General features: G+C 47.6%; 1 protein-coding gene across 2 annotated transcripts; it reads left to right on the top strand.

Moving 5' to 3' along the window:
• Window positions 1-9,639: 9,639 nt before the first annotated feature.
• POU4F2 (POU class 4 homeobox 2) lies at window positions 9,640-12,636 on the top strand. Of its 2 annotated transcripts, XM_006906280.2 has the most exons (3): window positions 9,891-9,982; window positions 10,121-10,165; window positions 10,594-12,037. In XM_006906280.2, the coding sequence occupies exons 1-3, from the start codon at window positions 9,891-9,893 to the stop codon at window positions 11,543-11,545; spliced, it is 1,089 nt and encodes a 362-aa protein (XP_006906342.1). In that variant the 3' UTR covers window positions 11,546-12,037. The 2 variants fall into 2 exon arrangements, with proteins under 2 accessions (XP_006906341.1, XP_006906342.1); XM_006906279.2 differs by having other exon boundaries at window positions 9,640-10,169; window positions 10,604-12,636.
• The last annotated feature ends 475 nt before the right edge of the window (window positions 12,637-13,111 follow it).

The following is a 13,111-nucleotide window of genomic DNA, read 5'->3' as shown; positions in this document are numbered from 1 at the left end:
TTTTTATTATTCAGGTATGGCAAGACCAATGGGTCAGGACACAGTTGCCATTGAAAAGATAACTTGTTTCCCCATTCCCAAAAGGAGGGGCATACTTTGCCATGGGGGCCACATGACAAGGCACCAGGGTCAGTCAGGAGACAGAGTGAGGGGGAATGTAGACAAGAGTCTTTATTATGGATTCCACAGGAAAAAAAAATGGGTGGGGCAGGTACGAAGGCTCAGGATTGGCTAGTTGAAATAATTTCAACAGGCTCTGGAGCATAGGAGCTGGCCATGATTGTCTGGCCTCCAGCGCTGGTGTGATTAGGGCAGGGGTAAGTGGCCTTGAGTGTAGGAGCTCCATCAAGGAGGTTGCTGGGCGTGTGGGCTCTGGTCTTGCTGGTGCGCACTCAGAAAGCAAGTTGTTTGCTCTCTTGGAATTAGCTGATTCTGGGATGGGCGGTCTCTCTCCATACAAGACCCTGAGATGCCAAAACATCCAAAATACAGACTTAAAAGACAATTAATACAGTACTCCTATTCTCCAGCTTTTTCAGATTTCACATATAGGTGAGATTACACCATATGTATCTGTCTGACTATTTAACTTAGTATGGTGCCCTCAGAGTCCATCCATGTTGTTGCAAACGAGAGGAGTTCCTTTTTCATGGCTGAATAACACACCATTGTATATATACCACATCATCTACCCATTCATCCACTGACAGACACTTAGATTGTTTCCATATCTTGGCTATTGTGATTTATTTTGTATTTTTGATATTTTGACTTTGTGTGTATGTAGTTTTAGTTTTTGTAAGCCTGAAATATTCTGTAATTTAAAATTTCAAAATAAAAAATTAATTTGGTAATAATTTGATCCTGTAAAAAAGAATGAAAGAAAGAAAAGAAGGAAAGAAAGAAAGAAAAATGCTGGATAAGAACAATATTGATAAGTCCTACTTTGACTTTGCCTTGAAAGGCAAAGGAATGTAATGAGCACATGGCATCACAAAATATATAGAATTTGTGTTTTGAAGAGGAGAGTTCTCAATGCCTTAAAATACAGCATGCTTGTCATGACACTTGGTCAGTTTAACGTCATATGCATATCAGGAAAAACCAGTCAAGGCACGAAACTTTAGAATCTTCCAGAGCACATGTTAGCTTAGCTCATGCTATCCTGATGATCTGTATATTCATATAAAGGAAAGAAAGAGGGAGACATTAGCACATATTTGGGTACAAGTATTATAACTCTATGGTAGATTTGTACACTTCTGTATATATGAGATTTACAGGCAAATCATAGGCCATATGTAAAACTTCAAGAAAAGATGAATGTTTCAAGGTGAGTTTGTCATCATGTAATGTCCTTCTGCTGCATTAAAAAAGTTGAGAGTGGATGCCTACAAGGAATCTAACATGTTTTATGTATTCAATTCACATTTATATAGCTAAGAAATATTTATAGGCTATCGGTCAATCTATTAGTATTTTTCTTTAGATTTTTTTCTTTTTTCTACAAAAGGCATGCTTTTTTGTTTCCAGTTCATCTGGGGGTGGGGAAGGGAGGAAGGAAGGAAGGAAGGAAGGAAGGAAGGAAGGAAGGAAGGAAGGAAGGAAGGAAGGAAGGAAGGAAGTTAGTTTCAAGTTCTTTAATGCACAAGATTTGACATAGGCTATAGGTTTCCACTTCCTGGTGGCTTCCCAGTGGATGCCTCAGCCATGACTTCACTGAATTTCAATTGTTTGTCTGCAAATCTCTCCTTTTGTAAGAGTTCCCTTTATCTCTGAAAAGAAGCAGTGAAGTTTGCTTACCGCCAGGCTGCTTTGATTTCCTCTCAATGCCTCCAAACATCAACGGAGCACTCTAGAGGTAGTCCCATGTGTCTCTCAAACAAAATAAAGAAGAATATGCAGTGAAAAATCAGAGTAGAGCCACTGTATCTTCCCACATCTTTTAAAAGGTCTATACATGATTAAATGTTTACTGCACGATTATGTTATAATCTAAAGACTTTCGGACATTGAAAAATACATTCTGGAAAGAAAACAAATACAATTTATGTAACAGAAAAATACACTCACACATTTTTTATGCTGGGATGCAACTCCCTTGGTGAAGAGTACAAGAGAAAGGTTGACGTCGACCCCATAAAGGATGAGTAATCTCTCTCCCTTTTTTAATGATCACAATAAGAGAAGGGAAAAAAACTGCTGTCTTTAGAGGATCGTTGGTTTGTGAAACCCTTGTGAAATGGGATTCTCCAACCCAAATCTGTTATAGAGGCATGGATCTTGTAGGCACCTATAAATATTTGCCAATGAGGATGGTTAATAGACAAGCCATCTGGTATCCCCAGTCTTCAGAATTCAATAAGGTCTGTATTATTATTGCTCAAGAGATTTCTGTTGTATAAACTCTGACACTCAGTGTATATGCTGCCGGAAGAGGAAGGTCCCAGCTAACTCTGAGAGAACTAAAATATGCAGGTGGGGGAAACAAGGAAACTCACTCCTTTCACAAATGCGCAGTTAGTTCTTGGTTAACCTCTCATTAGCAGTCTGCTCACATCTCATTTCCATTAAGAGTATTCCGTTTCCTTTGTCTAAAGTGTTGAGTGGTTATGAATAGTAAGGATAGACTATCTGTAATTATTTTTTAATTATTAATGGTTTTGTTAGATCCTTTCACTTTTACATTACATTTCTGTTAATGTAAGTTAAATCAAAATGTACTTCAGTTTCCCAGCTGTTCCCCAATGTATTTTTCATTCTTTCATAACATTACTTCAGATTTCTGTAAGGTGTCTGTGGGAAAGCTTGTCTTTCTGGAGTCGCCCTCACCATGCTAATAGATTCAGGGACCATTCTGTTCTGCCAATCCACTGGCCACAGCACTAGTTATCACCAAAGGTCTAAATTCCCACTAGTACCCAATGTCAGAGTCACAATATGTACAAAAGTTATTTGATCTTAGCCAGCATCTTTATGCTGAAAGCAGGAGCATCTATTTTATTTAGTGGCACCAGATGAAGGTCTTTTGGCACTGTCTAGATATGAAGATTCTCAATCAGAAATCAAAGAAGAGGGGGGAATGAGTGAGTTTAAAAAGAACAGATATCTGAGGAAGAAAGTAGTGTCCGGGTTTTGTGGTCCACCCAAATACCTGAGGAACAGTTTAGTCAGAACAAATATTCTAGTTCTGTGCCTAGGAAGATAATGACGCCTGGGAGGTAGGGGGAAAAGAACTTCCCTGGAGAGAAGAAAAAAAGTCCACCTCTAATCAATTTTTCCATCACCAGTAGAATGGCACTTTTTGATGGTGCACTGTTCCCTCAGAGAAATGGTCCTGGCTGGTATTTACCAAGGGGCCTGGTTTCAGATCTAGTATTAAGCAACTAACACAAATTCGAATAATAACCCAAGTGAGCAAAATAAGAGAGGGATTCTTGTACCATTATAGTTGGTGACTTCTGAAAAGAGAAATGTTATTAGATCAGTTCTAAGCAGTGGGAGAAGGGGGAGCCTAGTGCAGGGCAAAATTCCCGGCAGAGATGGGGCACAGGGACCCCCAAAAAATCGAAGAAGGGAACCAGACTTTAGCCAAAAGTATAGCGTTAACATACACTGCGCCGAGCACAAACGCTACTAAAAATGACTGGATACATTATGCAGAGGGATTTCTGGATTTCTTTCAAGTAATTAAGTTTCGATTTCTTGCATTTATTTTAGTTCCAGGAATCACAAGGCGCCATGGATTGCAAAAGTCTACATTGATTGTTCCAACGCTTTAAGTTTGATTTCGTGACTGGACTTAACTTTGGAAAGAGGTAAACACGCGGACCAGGCAAGTTTACTGCGACGAAAAATAACAGTTTTGTCGGGGCAACTAAACCCAGGAATGCTTGCTTGTGGACGGAACGCAGAAGTCTGCTCCCCTCCCCACCGCGCACCAGTGGCGCGCCAGAGGGGCAGGAGACAAGCAGGTGTGCATCCGAGTGAACGTGCGTGCCAGCACGTGTGAGTCTGCGTGCGTGGATGTGTGAGCGTGCCTGTGAGTGTGTCCGTTCATCAGTGTGCGAATCCGCGCCCCCACACTCTGGGATACTGAGGACTGAATCCTTCCCTGCGGCAGATTTTAATTTCTTGGCGCCTGTTGTGTTTGCGGCAAAGGCTGCTTGACTCCAGTGGCTCCTCGCCACGCTCAGCCTCAGCAAACCTATCAGGCAGAATCGTGAAGGCGTCTAGGAGCCCTGCAGGCATCCAGCGGCTCGGCTCCGTCTCGCGGCCCCCTCCTCCTAGTCTGCTTTATTTGAAATCGAGCTCTGCTCTCTTCCCTCCACCGGGGAAATAGGGAACAGTTGCTTTCCTTTCTACCGTGCCTCCTCTCACTCCTTGTCCCCTGTCCTCTGTCCTCAGTCCAGAATTGCCTAGAGAGAGGCTCACTTGGCTCTTTCTGCGACAAAAGCTCTGGCCTTGGCGCAAGTCTCTCCGTGTCCCTAAAGCCTGCCCCCAGAGCGCCAATGGCCACTTGCTTTTGTTTTTCTCTCTTCACCCTGCCTGGCCTTGGTGGGAGGGCTGGATGTTGCGACCGGAATTTCGATCTAGAAGGCCCTGGGAACTGCTGGATGCGGAGGTTTCCCGAGATGCTTGCTGGCTGCTTGCATTGGGCGGTTGAGCGTGAGTTAGTCAGAAAGGCACTGGGAAGGGGCTGTGCCGATGGGCATAGGTGGTGCCTGGCATCTTTGGAGGAAGGAAGGAGATTTGGGGCTCATGGGGAGGCCAACACAAGAGCAGTGGTGGACTGCTGGGAAGACGAAAGATGTGTGAGCGAAATGCACCCATCACTCCTAGAACACAGACCAGGAGAGCCTTCCTTCCGCGCAAGGCACTCTGTGGCCAGCTCCCTGAGCGCTCCCAGAAGTCTCAATTTCAGGGATAATATCTTCTGTTTTCTTCCTTGCAACAGCTGAAGCCATAGAGGAGTTCAAGCACCCCCCTAAACACACACTATGTCCCAAGCCACAGAGTCCAGACAGAGCTCAGAAGTTCTGATTCTACTCAGAATTGGGAGCAGATTGCCCTCTTTGAGAAGATGAGAATGGGGGGGAGCAATCCATCCTTTCCCTCTTTCCTCCCACAAACCCTGTATCCCCGAAATAGAAATGGTGCATGAATAAGGTCAGATCTGTCCTTTAAGAAATCTTCCTTGCAGTCCAACTCCATTCTGTTTGAAATACAAAGAAATCACACTGCCCTTAATGGGTTAAAATTTAATAAAACACATTAGGTCCGGTAAAATAGGAATGCACTTCTTAAAATGTTAATAGTAAATTAGGACCCAGATACAGGGAGGAGACTGTGACTTCTCCCCTCGGGATGGCTTCAGGCCGATTTTGGGATGAGGGGGCACCTACTGCTGGGACCCGCTGCTGCCAGCTTGGGTGGAACCTCCAGCAACTCCTTTCTTGCCTGGAGGGAGGCTCGTCACATCTGTCCGCATCTGGCAGTGGATAGGCCAGAAGCTACTGTCAAACAAAGAAGCTTGGCAAGAAGAAAGGTGCTCCTCACACATTTAACCCGTTTTCCATTTTTCTGCTTTAAAAAATCACTTTTTTTTTTTCTTTTTCAGTTTATTAGGTAGGTCTGTAGGTGTGCAGAGGGGCCAATGTGGATAGGCACTTGAACATTAAAGCATATATAGAGGTCATATGAAGCAGATTCTGGATACTGGGCCATTCCCTTCTGCCCCTTGGGTTTATTCTCAACTTTCCAGTTCTTTAGATGGTCTCCACTACCTGGCGTTGGGGGGCAGAAGCGGGGAGCTGCAGTCTTTCTCAGTGAGCAGCTTCACTTGCTGGAGCACTTTGCAGCAATGCCTGTGGGCAAAACCTAAATGGGTTTTATTGATATCACTGCAAAGACGTTGGTATTCTGGACGTTCCTGGAAGGAATGATTGCAAAACTGCAAGTCGTGGTGATGAAGGAAGAATTGTATTTTCCCTCTTAACACAGCACAATCACTGCTGTTCATTTTTCACTTTGAGTGAGAAAAGGAGAAATCTAACTCTGTGATTTGTTTTTTTTTAAAAAATGTATGTGTTTTCTGAGGGAAGGGATTAGAGGTAAATAAACTGAATTGCTCTATAACTATATATTAATTTTCTCTCAACTTGATAATGGGAGTAAACGGCTTTCTTTTTTTCCTGTCTGAAATTAGAGATATCGCTGAGAAATATCTGAGAGATAAAAAGTTATACTGAAATTAATTTAATGATGTATGGATTTAAACCACAGGAAAATATTCTCCTGGGAGTTATCCTGCTTAAAATAGTTTCAGTCGATAAACTCCTTATCAAAGTTTTCCAGTCATTTCAACAGTGCCCTCTTTATTTCATGAATTTATTATACTACCTTATTTACCATATGAAGTGGTGACAAGTGTTTAGCATTTTGGAGATCAGTTGTCAGTTGCTATTAAAATCAAGATTAATTCATATTAACGATATGCGTTTCTCAATACTCCCAGGTGACAACATACATTAAAGCAACTATTGCAAGTAATTAAGCTCAATGAAGGGGGAGGGGACCAGGAGAGGTTCATAACACCCCCAAATATTTGATTTTGCAATCCAAGTTCAGCAGACTGTTGCCACATAATGCTTGGGAAACTCCTCAGGGTTGCTTTTCACTTTACATCTAATTAGGCACCTAATGAAAGAGAAGAATTTTTTCCCCATGTGATTTTTCTCCTTGATATTCTTTTGCTTTTATTTAAACACATAAACACACGGTTTAGGAGGTGCAATATCCAAAAGTTTCTCCTGTGATTCACCTAGTATAATCTAGGGGAACTAAGTAGATGCAGACATTTGTCTTCCAGTTACTTCCCTCCTCTACTCTCACTAGTCATTTGGCCCTTACTCAATGCTGATAGAAAACATACCCAAAATATTTTAATGGGTTTTTATTAGGCTTTAGAGATGCTCAACAGTTTATACTAATTAGACCATCCAAAGCCTTTTGAAGATTAAGCAAATTGGACAACCCTTGTTAATTAAAACATAATTTGAAGTTTGAAATTATATCACTGATGAAGTAGTCTAATTAGTATGACGATATTAATGGACCAGTGAGACACAGCATCAGTGGAGTTTGGTGTGAATCTCTCCAAGGCTTGCACGAAAACCCTCCCTCCTATACCGGCGTTAATAAAAGATTTCTATAGACTTCAGCCTTTCCACGATGATATACAATTTATAGTACACACAATGCATTAGCCCATAGTGCTGCTCAATCTTTTCACTATTATGAAAACTAATAAATTCGTCAAGCTGAATTAAGCATACAAATCAGATGAGGCATAGCAGATTACACAGTGAAGCGCGGTGTCTCCCGAGCCTAAATGAAATTTCAATCTAATAATTCCTTCCTGGCTCAGTCATAATTTGTTTAGAGATGTTGTTCTACTTCTTTCAAAGCGCTATTCGCACTATAATTAAATGATACTCAAGCTTTTAACTTTGATTTATTTCATTTCTCGAAGCTTGAGACAGTGAGAGCTGTACGATGTCATTTTTTTTATTTCCTTGAAAATTACCCTGGCTGTTGTTGAGATAGAAATTAAACACCTAAGCATTGACTTGAGCCGTCCGGCGCAAGCCACATTCATTCATGTCAACACCCCCTCTCCAGCCTCGCGTCCAGGCTTCTCCGGCTCATGCTCAGGAACACTGCTGGTAGGAATCCCCTTCGGCTATTATTTATTATGTTCCTCCACATAGGGATGGAGAAAGGCAAACCCGGGAGTAGCGCAGGAAAGCGCAGAGGGGTTAAGGACCATGGACAGAGTCCGTCGCGCGCCGTTTGCTGTCGCCTTGTCAGCACTCTGGAGACTTGCGGGGACTGTGCTCCCAACTTGAACCTGCCGTCCCACTCTGCGGAGGTCAGGGGTGAACGGGCGGCCTCCTACTCGCTGCTGCCGCTGACCACTCGAGGGCCCCCCTTCGCCACGCTCCTTCCCATTCTGTTTCGTCCCGGCGCGCGCCAGCGCCTCTCAGGCCTGCCGCCTGCTCTCGCACCTGCTCGCCTTCCCCAGGCACAGTGTGCCTGCACCTGCTCCCAGTCACTCCCGTCCGGGCCGGGCAACCCGCGGGCTCCAGAGTCCGGGTCTCCGGGCCTCGCCCTCGCCTGCACCCGCTCCTTCTGCGCTCCCGGGAGGTGACAGCAGCTCCCAACAACGGGGAAGTAGAGAAGACACCCGAGAGGAGCTGGAGGAGAGGAAGGTGGTGTGTGTGTGTGTGTGTGTGCGCGTGTGTGTAGGAGGCATAGCAGAACAGGAGAGGTTGTTTCTTTTTTTCACAGCTGAAAAAGTGTATGTCCACTTTTAAGAAAAGTGGTCTCCACTGGGACAAAACTGGGAGCAAAGTGTTTGCTAAAAATAGGCTATCTCTGCGCCGAGTGGCTGTGGAAATGAAGATCAGTGGGGCTTCTGCCAGCCCTTGAGGGCGCGCGCACGCGTGTGTGTGCGTGTGTGTGTGCGTGTGTGTGTGTGTGCTGGGGGGGGTGTTCAGTAAGCACATGCGCTCTGTGATCTCTGGCCCTGCCTTTCCCTCTGTCGGTTGCCCCTTCCTCCCTTGACTATGGCTAATGAAGAATAATAAATCCAGTGGCAAGGTTTGACTGTGGATCCGCCCAAGACCCAACTCACACTGAACTGGATACAGGGAGGTGGAGAAAGATACTGAGGACGAGAAAAGAGGGTGGAGAGGAGTGTGTGTCGGCGGTGGTGCTGGGGGAGTACACAGGGACAGGGGCCGGGGGTTGGGGGGGAGTCGCATGCGCATAGGCGACCCGGCCGGCTTCGCCGCCGTCCAATCCGCTGAGAGCTGAGAGAAACCGAGTGAGAGAAAGCCCTGCAGCCTCGTCGACCCCTTGTCTCTTCCTCACCAGGCACCCGCCGGGCCGAGGGGGCGCAGAGCAGAGCGCCAACCTCTGCGCGCACCCAGCGGAAGCGCAGAGCAGCGCGGAGTATCGGGGTCGGCAGCAGCGTCTGGGTACCCCGCTGTGGCAGGGAGCCAGTGATCAGGGTCACCTGAGCTACAGGGAGGGGAGGGCTGAGTGGGGGCGGATGCCTGGAACTTAGCGGTAAGCAGGAGGAGGGGAGGCAACCAGGTAAGAGGCTTTCCTAGTAGTCTAGGGAGGAACCCAGCCGAGGCTGGCTTGGCCCACAACTTTAGGAGTTTCTTTTCCTGGCGAGGCGGGGCGGAAGGAGCGGGAGGGTCTGGAGTCCGGCTCCGAGGTAGGAACTGCCCCGCGCCTGGAGCGCAGACTGGCCAGTGAGGTGGGGTGGAGCAGGAGCATTAAAGTAAGTGAAAGCTGCGGGGCACCGGGAAGGGGCGGTAGTACCAGAGAGCGGGAGGGGGCAAGGAGGGGTGGTGGAGGGCGCGGCGGGGGAGCGGGAGGCGGGTGTCAGGAGAGCTGAAAGGACCCGAACCTGGAGGGGGCTAAGAGGGAAAAGAGGCGACGCAGGAGGAACCACCTCTTCTTGGCAGGGGAGGGCGGAGGCGCGAGGGAGAGCGGGCGGGTGGGGGTGCGGGGGCAGGCGCGGGGAGAGGGGAGTATAACTCCGCGGCCGCCACGCGCGGGGGCAGTTTCGGGCGCCCAGGTCTGCAGTCCAGCGCCGAGCGGAGCCCAGCATCCGCTCGTACTGACAGCGAAGCCAGCGGAGGAGTGCTTAGCCAGGGCAAGGCGCGCCGAGCTCGGGGCGGTGGCGGGTGAGCTCAACTTTGCACCGCCCTTTCCCGTTCCCGCTCTTGCCCAGCACTTCTCCAGAGGGTCTCGGCAGCCGGGGTCAGCGCCTGCGCTACGGACAAGCGCCCCGGCGGGCTGGGAAGATGATGATGATGTCCCTGAACAGCAAGCAGGCGTTCAGCATGCCTCACGGCGGCAGCCTGCACGTGGAGCCCAAGTACTCGGCATTGCATAGCGCCTCGCCCGGCTCCTCCGCGCCCGCGGCGCCCTCCGCCAGCTCTCCGAGCAGCTCGAGCAATGCCGGTGGCGGTGGTGGCAGTGGCGGGGGTGGTGGAGGCCGGAGCAGCAGCTCCAGTACGAGTGGCGGCAGCGGCGGCAGCGGCGGGGGCTCGGAGGCGATGCGGAGAGCGTGTCTTCCAACCCCACCGGTGCGTATTTCTGCATAATCACCGCTTAAAGGCACATTTTGACAGCCTCCTTTATCTGCTTGATGTTTTTTTCATGTCTGCACAGCAAATCACCCCACACCTCCAACCAATTTCCCCCCTCTCTCTCTTATGTATTCAGCGGGTCGTTCCTTTCATATTAATTTTTATGACCTGGGATGTTGCCCGTGCGCGTGTTGTGTTGTTTGCAGGCTCACTTCTTCCTCCTCGTGCACTCTTGGCTTCTCTGGGTGGCTTCTTTCCTCTCCTCCTCACCAGCCATTTTCAGGATTATTGTTATTACTATTCATTATTATTATTTTAACGTTCTGGGGATGTTGTAGGCGGCGGCAGTGGAGCGCAGGGCCGGGGTTTCCGGAGAGAGTGCTCACAATTCCCTGCTGAGCGTAATGTGTGCCTTTTACTTGCAATTGCAGAGCAATATATTCGGCGGGCTGGATGAGAGTCTGCTGGCCCGCGCCGAGGCTCTGGCGGCGGTCGACATCGTCTCCCAGAGCAAGAGCCACCACCACCACCCGCCCCACCACAGCCCCTTCAAGCCGGACGCCACCTACCACACCATGAATACCATCCCGTGCACGTCGGCTGCCTCCTCTTCGTCGGTGCCCATCTCGCACCCGTCCGCGCTGGCGGGTACGCACCACCACCACCATCACCACCACCACCACCACCACCAGCCGCATCAGGCGCTTGAGGGCGAGCTGCTGGAGCACCTGAGTCCCGGGCTGGCCCTGGGTGCCATGGCGGGCCCCGACGGCACCGTGGTGTCCACGCCAGCTCACGCGCCGCACATGGCTACCATGAACCCCATGCACCAAGCAGCGCTCAGCATGGCCCACGCGCACGGGCTGCCCTCGCACATGGGATGCATGAGCGATGTGGACGCCGACCCCCGGGACCTGGAGGCATTCGCCGAGCGCTTCAAGCAGCGACGCATCAAGCTGGGGGTGACCCAGGCCGATGTGGGCTCCGCGCTGGCCAACCTCAAGATCCCCGGCGTGGGCTCGCTTAGCCAGAGCACCATCTGCAGGTTCGAGTCCCTCACGTTGTCTCACAACAATATGATCGCGCTCAAACCTATCTTGCAAGCGTGGCTCGAGGAGGCCGAGAAGTCTCACCGCGAGAAGCTCACCAAGCCGGAGCTCTTCAATGGCGCAGAGAAGAAGCGCAAGCGCACGTCCATCGCCGCGCCGGAGAAGCGCTCGCTGGAAGCCTACTTCGCCATCCAGCCGCGGCCGTCCTCGGAGAAGATCGCCGCCATCGCGGAGAAGCTGGACCTTAAGAAAAATGTGGTGCGCGTCTGGTTCTGCAACCAGAGGCAGAAACAGAAAAGAATGAAATATTCCGCAGGCATTTAGGAGACCCTTTGGCCTCTCCAGGGACAGCCCCCTCCGCATCCCCTTTTTTTCCCCCTCCCTCTCTCTCCTGCCTCTTTTCTTTTCACTTTCGGCGACCAGAAATAATTCCAGTAAATGTGAATCCAGAGAAAGCGAGGACTGGAGAGCGAGCGAGCGAGCGAGCAACTGAGCCCCAAACCCGTCGAGAATGTGAAACCACTTCTCAAAGGAAAACAGACAAAAGAAGGGATTTGTCAAGTTGTAGCAAAGTTGTCCCTTTTAACCCCACCCCACCCGGAAAAAGCATCCCCACTTCAGAGGAAGTCTGGAGCTGGCTGTTTGCAGGAAGGCAGACGAGACAGCCTTTTGAAAGGCCCCCAGAATGATCAAGTAAGATTTGTTTTTATTCCTAAAGACACCCTCGTTCAAGTTTAAAAGTACACTTTGCAGCTATTTTTCAGAAATAGAAATTGATTCAGGACCGAGACTTTAAACTAGAGTTGATGCTTGATGTGAGAGACATCTCTAAAGTATTTTGAATTTTAAAAAAAGATGGCAGATTTTCTGCATTTACACTGTATAGTATATATATATTTTTATTGTGGTTTTACCCCTTCTCCCTTCTCTGAAGTGTTAATGCTTAAGAAAGGAGTTGCGCCTGCTGTGTTCACTGATCTTGAAAGCTTTTATTAGATTATTGCCGAACAACCCTCTGTAAATTATTAATTTATCTCTCTAGCAACTTAATTTGTGCACATTCTAATTAATTAAAGTTCTTTAGTCTAAGAAACGGGGGAAATGTGTGGCTGGTGAAGTTAAAATTTTTTCTGTTTGATGAGTTTACTGAATTGTTACAGCTTTCCTCTTATACTGTGTTTCTTTTGGTCCATTTGTATATTCTCACTTTGAATGAAGATCGTTTTTTCTTTGTTTTTACTGGTAGTGTTCTGATTTGTGAGTTGACACTCAGTAATGGATGTCTTAATCGTGTAGACCTGATTCACTGTCCAGAGTATTGTTTACTTCGTTACATATTTAATGGGGATTCCCACATTGTCTCCACTACACACACACACACTCTCAACCTCTCCCTCTCTCTCTCTCTCTCTCTCTCTCTCTCTCTCTCTCTCTCTCTCTCTCTCTCTCTCTCATGCACATACACACACAGAGATACACCCCTCTAATGGGAGAGAAGAAATGAAGCAGTTGGAAGCATGACTATAATGCATCATTTTCTAGCTTTAGGTGCATTTGCCACTTGGTGTTTGTCCTTCCAGATTCTAAGATTTCGCCAAGGTATTTCAGTCTTCTAGTTTTCAATTGCTTTGTTGACTACGTTTTAACATTTACAGGAATCCTTCAGTTTTTCCTTTTGGAGGTTTGTTTGTAGAAAAACTAATTTGAACTATAAGAAAGACAGTGCACTGCTTGTAAATTCACATTGTTTGGTAGAATTCTTTTGGAACAAAAAAATTAGGTACATGATGGCTGGTACCTTATCTACTGTAAATATTTCATTCAAAATGATGCACATATAGATATATTCTTACAAATTTTGCTGTATTGCTGTTCTGTTTGAGGCTCTCC

This window comes from Pteropus alecto, unplaced genomic scaffold (genome assembly GCF_000325575.1).
Source record: "Pteropus alecto unplaced genomic scaffold, ASM32557v1 scaffold50, whole genome shotgun sequence".
Lineage (NCBI taxonomy): Eukaryota > Metazoa > Chordata > Mammalia > Chiroptera > Pteropodidae > Pteropus > Pteropus alecto.
This window is presented reverse-complemented; position numbering and strand designations above follow the sequence as displayed.

Bases quoted from the DNA above. Each gene is read 5' to 3' on its own strand.
- POU4F2 (XM_006906279.2), top strand. From the start codon at position 9,885: ATGATGATGATGTCCCTGAACAGCAAGCAGGCGTTCAGCATGCCTCAC. The intron at 10,170-10,603 runs GTGCGTATTTCT...TTGCAATTGCAG, and splicing joins CGTGTCTTCCAACCCCACCG to AGCAATATATTCGGCGGGCT.